This window comes from Vigna angularis, chromosome 5 (assembly GCF_016808095.1).
Source record: "Vigna angularis cultivar LongXiaoDou No.4 chromosome 5, ASM1680809v1, whole genome shotgun sequence".
Classification (NCBI taxonomy): domain Eukaryota; kingdom Viridiplantae; phylum Streptophyta; class Magnoliopsida; order Fabales; family Fabaceae; genus Vigna; species Vigna angularis.
In genome coordinates, this window is record NC_068974.1 from 16,742,104 (window position 1) to 16,751,854 (window position 9,751).

A 9,751-nucleotide genomic window follows, 5' to 3' on the forward strand; every position below is an offset into this window, starting at 1 on the left:
GAATTGGTCAACTAGATAATCCTATTGGATAGAGGTTGTTAACATATAATGTTTAGGAGTTCTCTCTTATGATCACTCAAAGATATACTTGTGTTTTCTCCAAGGTATATCTATGTTCTCTTCCATTATATACTCTTCTTCGAAAGACAATATTTCGTTTAATGTTATTGTTAAACTTCAAAATTCGATATGCTAAACGGTATATTCTCTAAATGATCTTATTTCAACAACTTTAATATTATATTAAGAAAATAAAATTTAAAACAAAAAATATTAAATAACTAATATATTTATCCACTAAACATTTAATGATTCTTCAACATTTATAGAACATTATGTAATATATATTTTACTTTAAAATTATTAAAAAGTAATACATTATTTTTATGTATTTTTCATTATGAATTAATCATAAAGTGTGATATAATTACCAAATTCAAGTGAACTTATCATAAATGATTTAAAAGGCCCTCCTATAACAATATTAATAAAAAAAATATGATTATATCAAATATTTATTCATATAAAATCAATAACAAGTTACTTTTAATCCAGGTGACAATTTCATGTCAAAATTAATAATTTCATGTCAAAATTTTCTATTGATAATCCTACTTAATAAGTAGGAAGAAGATGTAATAATCTATAAAGAACATGTATCTTTTTATTATTTTTTTTTTTCTAAACTTTTATCCTTGTAATTACTATTTTTAAAATTTAAATAACTATTCATAAAAAAAACTATTTTTCAGTTTTTATCATTTTAGTAATTAGTTTTTCAAATTCAAATAATTACTCACAATAAAAACTTATTTAGACAATATTACTTATCATATTTTTTATTTTAATAAATAAAATTTATTTCTTTTTATTATCAGGACACAACAATATGCATTATTAATTCATACTCACTGTATCAACAGTTTTTTATATACCTCAAAATATATGTAATGAGGTTATTACTATTTCTTCAATATTTTATACCATTTTAATGTCTCATAACTTAATCATAACATTAAATTTTAATTTTTACTTTTTTAAAAGTCAACAAATTATGGATCATATCTTCTACAAAAGAATTAAAAAGATTCTTGAAAGGTGTAACATCCCAAAATATAGTAATTACCATAAATCAGAATTAATTACCATTAACAGTGAAGTGAACAATCTTTATATTCCTAACTGAAATTCAAGAGCCGAAAGGCTGCAGTACAAAAATAACGAGCGTATCATAGCTACAGGAATTAAATTAGACGAACGGTTTTACCAAAGAAATAACCGAACGTCCTCATAAGTTAATATTTACAATCTAAACATCTACGAGCGCTCTAATCAAAATGAAAGACGGACGTCCTACTGCTCCGCTTTCACTTCCACTTCAACTAAGTTTTCTTCTCCCTCGATCACGTCCTCTAGAGTGGCTTCTCCTTCTGCTCACATCCACACGGATGATCATTGCAAGACAGGACGAACGTACAGATACAATGGACAACACAAGGAAAACGAAAGGGTAAGCTTATATAATTTAATTCATACAATCAACACATACATTTAACATTTCAATTCACACATACAAAATGTAACTTAATATAGAATAACATAGAAATATGTATATATATATATATATAACAGACCGTCCGGACTGTATGAATCTGTGTAGTTACAAGCGTCCCTGCACCCGAGTGGTGTAGTAACTGGGATACACCAAACAGCTGCCACTCGAGGTAAGTCCGTTCTTACGTCGCCCGTGTTAACTTATGGACTAAGGACCTCCTGCCGTTCCCACACATGACTACCCTCCTCTACATGAAGATGAGTATCACGGAACATCAGGATGGACAACGAGTCTTAACTTATCCACAATCATACTTTACCAAATTTAATATTTAACATATCTGAGACGTTCCTCCTTGGAACGCTCGTCCAAAATCCATACTCATAGAATCACTCAATAAAGTGTTCACATGGTAATATCTTATAATTTATCATCATTCTCATCTTTAAATTTAAGAGCATAAAAGGACGAACGTTCAGTCCTTTGAAGAATTAGGACGAACGTCCAAATAAAGTACTGGATGGACGAACGTGACTCTCTGTTTGGTCAGTTAAATGAACTGACTCTATTGAAGGTATAATGATACTTAGAAAATTTTCATGAAAAAGATCTTGGACCAGATTCAATGTACCAAGGATGGTCAATAATACTTAGAATTTTCTTTGTAAAATTTTGTATATGAAGAACCGATGCCAGTATTTGAACGAACGTAAGAGGATGAATATTGTAATATTTGAACGAACGCTATTTACGTTCGATAAGGAATCAAAGATAAGGACGAGCGTGCGATTTAAGACCGAACACTACATCAAAGCGAACGCTAGGTATATGACTGACAACCAATCATGACAAACGCTTGGTCCAAGACCGAGCGCTCTTTAGGACGAACGCTTAGTATAAGATCGAGCGCTAATTAGGACGAACGTTCGGTACAAGACCAAGCGCTCTTTAGGACGAACGTTCGGTACAAGACCGAGCGCTCTTTAGGACGAACGTTCGGTACAAGACCGAGCGCTCTTTAGGACGAACGCTCAGTGTAAGACCGAACGTCACTTAATTCAGTACCATTTAATTTAAGGCGTACGACAACTCTATGCTGAGCCGAACGCCCAAACATAGTAATTCGAAATAAGGACACTCGTTCTCAAATCGAATTCTTCCCAAATGAAATAATTCTACTCTAAGTAATTTTTTTAGGGAAACCGAACGGTATAAGACCGTACGATGACGAGCGTAATGTATCATAGGGAGAATTATCATATCCAGATTTTTCAACTATCTTAACTTTAACATTTTTCATATGATTAATACTTTATACATTCACATCCAATATTACTTCACAAACTTTATGGAATTCATCACATTAATAACTCATTCATTACAGTACTAATCCATTTTCATACGTATCAAAACAACATGCAGTTCAACCAAATCAAAATCATATTCCATAGCAGTGATCGTTCATAACATCTCACTCATCATACTTTTCATACATGCAAACCAGATCATACAACATACAAGTATAAATTAAACATATAAGCTTCCCTTACCCGGATTGACAACCAAACTTGTCCTAGATGCAAAAGTGGCTTCGTCCAACTACGCTTTTCTTATGTTCTTGACTCTTCCAAAACAATTCTAACCACAGAAAACAGAACACTTAGACTACCTACTTGCATGCAACTACAACCCTAGTTTTCCAGAAACCTAAGGACAAGCTTCTGAAGGAGACTTACCAGTTTCAGCCTTTCAAACTGTTCGGTCCAGTTGGTAGCTTGCAGTTGGGCGAGCGTTCCTACGGTGCTGCAAGTTGATCAGAGAAGAGGCGTGAGATTTACAGTAGAGAGAAGTTGGGAGTTTTAGAGAGAAGTTGGAGAAGAAGAAAGGCCAAAGTTTCGTGAGGAAGAAGGTGAATGCAGAGAGTGAGAAGAAGTGTTTTCAAAGAAATAAATTTTTCTTCCCAACGTCAAACGGACATGCACTCTCATACTGACACCTGTTTCCCACTACAGATTTCCTAAGGTTCTAAAATGACACATGGCAGACGTGCATGCGGTGCAAAGTGGGTTTTTAATTTCCCTGAGCAGTGATGTGGCGTGTATTAATGGTGATGTGACAGGGATTTGCAGTGCTGATTTTCTAGGGTCTCACATTCTCCCTAACTACAAAAATTTTCGTCCTCGAAAATTAGAAACTTACCCATAAATAAGGGGGGATACAAATCTCTCTTAGCATCCTCCACTTCCCATGTTGAATCGCCAGTCTTCGCATCCCACACCACTTTAACTAGACGAACGTCCTTTCCTTTGTATAGCTTGGTGCGGCTGTCTTCCACGCGAACAGGTTGCAATTCTAGCGTTCGGTCGTGGCGCAGTTGAACATCTTCCAGCTCCAAGATATGAGAAGGATTGGCTATGTACTTCCGGAGTTGGGAAACGTGGAAGACTGGATGAAGATTTGATAGTTGAGGAGGCAAAGCTAGTTCATACACCACTGGTCCGATCTTCTCAAAATCTGGTACGGTCCTATGAACTTGGGAGATAGCTTCTTTGGACGAACGGTTCGGTCTACTCCAGTGATCAGGTTGAGTCTAAGAAATACATGATCTCCTGCAGCGAACTCCAAAGGTCTTCTTCTTCTATCCGCATAGGACTTCTGCCTGCTAAGGGACATCTTCAGCCTTTCTTGAATTAACTTCACTTTCTCGGTAGTTTGCTGGATGAGCTCAGGTTCAGTTAGCACATTCTCTCCTTCCTGGAACCAACAAAGTGGTGTGCGGCACTTACGTCCGTACAAAGTTTCGAAGGGAGCCATTCCAATGCTGGACTGGAAGTTGTTGTTGTAGGTGAACTCTACTAACGGTAAGACTTCATCCCAAACGCCCATGTGATCTAGAACACACGTCCTCGAAAATCAAGGGATACTAAAGGGTATACGGGAATACTTTGTCTCTGCTTGTAAATCTTCAACTTCTCTCGTAATGTCGTCATTCTTCTCGTTCCAGACCACTCTCACCCATCTGATGGATTTTCTCTTGAAACACTTGGTTGGGGTATCTCCCATACGTACTGGTTGGATCTATACAATTCGGTATCCCTAAATATGAACATCTTTTAGCTCTAGCACATTAGACGAGTCTCCATTATACTTCCAGAGTGGTGATGCGTGAAAACTAGATGATGATTCGCTAATTGAGGAGGCAATGATATCTTCATACTCAACTCGCCAGATTCTATTTAAGATTTGGTAATACTAATGAATTTGAGAAACAGCTTTTAAGGTAAACGGCTCTACCTACCCGCGCGCGTCCTTAGTAAATATTCAAGGCTGACTGGTTCCAACTATACCGAACGGAAAAATTTGGGTAAGGCTGAATGGTTATGGAAAGAGAGTGAACTACAGAAGAACTATGAAGTAAGTAAACGGTTGATAACATTAAAATAAGGAAATAATGGCTTTGAAAGGTTGATCGATCGGTAACCTAAATACCGAACGAGAAAAATCACTATTAAGAAAAATCACAAGTCTTTCAAGAGGAAAAGAATTAATATGGGAGTTTGTTTCTATTGTAGTCGAGTGTGAAACAATGAAACAGAAGAAACAGCGAAACAGAGAAGAGAAATACTGAAAGAATAATCTGAATATCGTGGAATAGAATTATTAATGAAAAACAAGACAAGGTGAACTATATATATTTGTATAGTTAATCCAAATAAAGGACATAAATAACGAGCGCTAAAAAAAAACGAACGAAACCGAGCAGCCAAAAGACCTGAACGTTCGTTCATAACCGAACGCTTAGAAGAAAGAGAACGTTTGTCAGACGAAAACCGAACGATTAATCACAAGAAACACAATGAATAAAATATAAGGCTGATTCTAAATGACAGTTACTGTTTGAAGAAGGGAATATAAGGAATTCCTGAGTGGTTTAAAGGGAGTATCAAACATTTTAGGTTTAGGCAGAGAGTGGATTTTCTTGGTCATTGGAGAAAACTAGACTTCACCTCTGACCCCAATTCGATTCAAAACGAGCATACTTCCAGGTCTTCATGTTTTTGGGTTGTCCTATCCGTCTGGTCGTTCGTCTGAAGTAATAAGTTGAACGAATCCTCAACTGGTTACCCAACTTACTCTTAGATGATTGCACAGATCCAAGAGATGAAATGAAAATCTCTACCTGGATTGCTACTAAATTGTATTCTAAACAATCCAACCACTTCCCTGCTGTCCTGTGAAACCAATCCTTATCATTAACTTCTCAAACTGATAACTATAAAGCGAAAATTCTTGTTCAATCTACTCTCAGTAAATCTAATAGTATCTTAGACGTATTACCGATCGGTTCTATCGAACGTTTCACTCTCTACTAACGTTCGTATCCTTACTTATAATATTAATTACTGAAACTCTCAACAAAACCCAAATTTAGGTTTATCACTGCTTACACCCGTCTTAGTGTTTGCATATTGCTTATCCAGTAATTCATACTTCAAACACTTCTACCCTTAGCTCTTTATTGTTCCTAACATTCCTAGCAATGCTCTCACATGTTTCACTCTGACTCATCCATCTTGTATACCACGAAAATGAGAGTACTATATAACGAAATGTTCGCTTCAATTAAACTAGTTATTGAGTTCCATCCACTCTGCAATTGCTACTTTGCAATAGGTTACTGATGTTAACCTGACATCTGGTATTAGCGCAAAAAGAGATTCAACTTTTAGCTAGCCTGGGCGTCTCTTCCGGAGAACTCTATAATTCAAATGTTTACTATTACCGTTCGGTTATCCCCTCACTACTGAACGATCTAATTTAATAGATACGAACGTCGACACTCCAGTTTTATGGTGTATATCCTAGATCAGTCAATTCCAGTAAAAAACACTCCCTAAAATAATAATTAGCACTATTTCACAGGTTAGCCATCCAACTAACTCAATTGTTGATACTTTCATCTCCAGATCAAACGACTCCCTTATCACAACAATTTAAAACAATGTACGGCAAGGCCGTTCATTCAATAAGTAAGTGTGGTTGTTGAATGTACCTAAACTTGCTGTTCTAGCGCCTGTCATGGCCTAATCCTGACCGATTGCCTGTTCGACCACGCCCCTTGGTTGATTTCTTTCAGCATCTAGAGGCGTCATCACTGCTCGTCCTCCCATATTACACTTGCGTTCTAGATGTCCGTTTCTCCTACAACGAGTGCATAACTTTACTCCCAACAACTTAGGACATGATGCTCGGTAGTGTGGTCCTCCACACTGAAAACACTTCACTACCCCTTGCTGTCCAGACCGATTGGCAGCAACTAACGATTGTGCTTGAGACCCATTAGGAGTAGATGGTAATCCAGTACGAGCGTAAGGCATCCTCCTTGTCCTCCTTGAATTAGTAATATTCCTTGAAGATTTGGGTCCTCTCATTACCTGCTGTTGTTGCTTCATATGTTGCTCCACTTCTGTCACGTTCTTCTCTAATACATTAACTTTCTACACCTCACCAGGGAGACACTGTTAGCAAAATGATGAAGATGAAGTTTTGATGATATCCAAATCAAGTCAAGAACAACCAAGACTCATGAAGAATGATCTTTTGAAGACTTGTAATCTTTTGTAATAATTGTATGAACATAGGAAAATTAGTAGTTTTATGTATACATTCAAAAGTGATGTAAAAATAAACCAAAAAGCCGAAACTGTGCAGTGCTAATCGATTAACAGAGGGTGTTAATCGATTGTTCCAGTGCGCCATGAAGAAGCCCATCATTGTAGTGTTAATCGATTAACACAAGGTGTTAATCGATTAACGTTAATCGATTAACAAGGGCTGTTAATCGATTAACACAGGAGCCGTTTGAAAAACTAGCCGTTTTAAGAGCCGTTGGACTATCCGTTGGGGTGCTAATCGATTAACCACTGTAGCTAATCGATTAACACAGTCAGAAAGGCTGAAAACGTAAAATGGAAGAGTCTTTGGATGAGTCTATAAATAGACTCTCATTTCCTCTCAACTAAAGACAGAGAAACTCTTCCCTTGTGCTCAAATACTCAGAAACTCTTGAGAATTGTGTGCTCTTGCTCAGCTAAGGAAACTCTGTCTGTAGAGTTGGTGATATACTGCTACGGTGATAGAGGAATAGCTGGTTCATCCTTGGTGTGTCTAAGGAGGTGTCTGGAAGAGGAAGTTCATCCTTCGTGAAGTATTCGGAGGAGGTGTTCATCCTTCGTGAAGTATTCGGAGGAAGTGTTTCATCCTTTGTGAAGATTCAAAGGAGGTGTTGTCTCATCTCTTGTGGCATCAAGAGAGGTGGTTTCTAAACTTTTACAAATTGTATCTTTGTGATTGTAGTTTGTAATTGTTTTGTGTTAGTGAAACTGTTTATCTTGTTTTGAGATAAGCGACTGGACGTAGGATTGGTAAGATCCGAACCAGGATAAAATCATCTGTGCAAATTTCTCTCAACCTTACTCTCTTTGTTTGTCAATATTAATTGCTAAGTAAGTTTAACTGAGTAAAAATTAAAAGGCACACGTTTGTATTAAAAACCCTCTTTGTTTGTTATTCCACGCTAACCATTCCGCTGCAGTCACTCCTGACAAGCGTCCGGACTGTATGAATCTGTGTAGTTACAAGCGTCCCTGCACCCGAGTGGTGTAGTAACTGGGATACACCAAACAGCTGCCACTCGAGGTAAGTCCGTTCTTACGTCGCCCATGTTAACTTATGGACTAAGGACCTCCTGCCGTTCCCACACATGACTACCCTCCTCTACATGAAGATGAGTATCACGGAACATCAGGATGGACAGCGAGTCTTAACTTATCCACAGTCATACTTTACCAAATTTAATATTTAACATATCCGAGACGTTCCTCCTTGGAACGCTCGTCCAAAATCCATACTCATAGAATCACTCAATATAGTGTTCACATGGTAATATCTTATAATTTATCATCATTCTCATCTTTAAATTTAAGAGCATAAAAGGACGAACGTTCAGTCCTTTGAAGAATTAGGACGAACGTCCAAATAAAGTACTGGATGGACGAACGTGACTCTCTGTTTGGTCAGTTAAATGAACTGACTCTATTGAAGGTATAATGATACTTAGAAAATTTTCATGAAAAAGATCTTGGACCAGATTCAATGTACCAAGGATGGTCAATAATACTTAGAATTTTCTTTGTAAAATTTTGTATATGAAGAACCGATGCCAGTATTTGAACGAACGTAAGAGGATGAATATTGTAATATTTGAACGAACGCTATTTACGTTCGATAAGGAATCAAAGATAAGGACGAGCGTGCGATTTAAGACCGAACACTACATCAAAGCGAACGCTAGGTAGATGACTGACAACTAATCATGACAAACGCTTGGTCCAAGACCGAGCGCTCTTTAGGACGAACGCTTAGTATAAGATCGAGCGCTAATTAGGACGAACGTTCGGTACAAGACCGAGCGCTCTTTAGGACGAACGTTCGGTACAAGACCGAGCGCTCTTTAGGACGAACGTTCGGTACAAGACCGAGCGCTCTTTAGGACGAACGCTCAGTGTAAGACCGAACGTCACTTAATTTAGTACCATTTAATTTAAGGCGTACGACAACTCTATGCTGAGCCGAACGCCCAAACATAGTAATTCGAAATAAGGACGCTCGTTCTCAAATCGAATTCTTCCCAAATGAAATAATTCTACTCTAAGTAATTTTTTTAGGGAAACCGAACGGTATAAGACCGTACGATGACGAGCGTAATGTATCATAGGGAGAATTATCATATCCAGATTTTTCAACTATCTTAACTTTAACATTTTTCATATGATTCATACTTTATACATTCACATCCAATATTACTTCACAAACTTTATGGAATTCATCACATTAATAACTCATTCATTACAGTACTAATCCATTTTCATACGTATCAAAACAACATGCAGTTCAACCAAATCAAAATCATATTCCATAGCAGTGATCGTTCATAACATCTCACTCATCATACTTTTCATACATGCAAACCAGATCATACAACATACAAGTATAAATTAAACATATAAGCTTCCCTTACCCGGATTGACAACCAAACTTGTCCTAGATGCAAAAGTGGCTTCGTCCAACTACGCTTTTCTTATGTTCTTGACTCTTCCAAAACAATTCTAACCACAGAAAACAGAACACTTAGAC

General features: G+C 37.0%; 1 protein-coding gene across 1 annotated transcript; it reads right to left on the reverse strand.

The window, feature by feature from the left end:
• Positions 1-1,353: 1,353 nt before the first annotated feature.
• On the reverse strand, positions 1,354-4,441 carry LOC108319550 (uncharacterized). The gene is made up of 3 exons (XM_017550714.1): positions 4,157-4,441; positions 3,755-4,058; positions 1,354-1,430 (listed from the first exon to the last, which is right to left on the reverse strand). Exons 1-3 carry the CDS (start codon positions 4,439-4,441, stop codon positions 1,354-1,356), a joined length of 666 nt encoding a protein of 221 aa, XP_017406203.1.
• Positions 4,442-9,751: the final 5,310 nt, after the last annotated feature.

Coding starts and splice junctions, on each gene's coding strand:
- LOC108319550 (XM_017550714.1), bottom strand. CDS start 4,441: ATGGGCGTTTGGGATGAAGTCTTACCGTTAGTAGAGTTCACCTACAAC. Junction 4,059..4,156: donor AGTTCGCTGCAGGAGATCAT/GTATTTCTTAGA, acceptor GATTTTGAGAAG/ATCGGACCAGTGGTGTATGA. Junction 1,431..3,754: donor GTATCCCCCCTTATTTATGG/GTAAGTTTCTAA, acceptor GGATGTGAGCAG/AAGGAGAAGCCACTCTAGAG.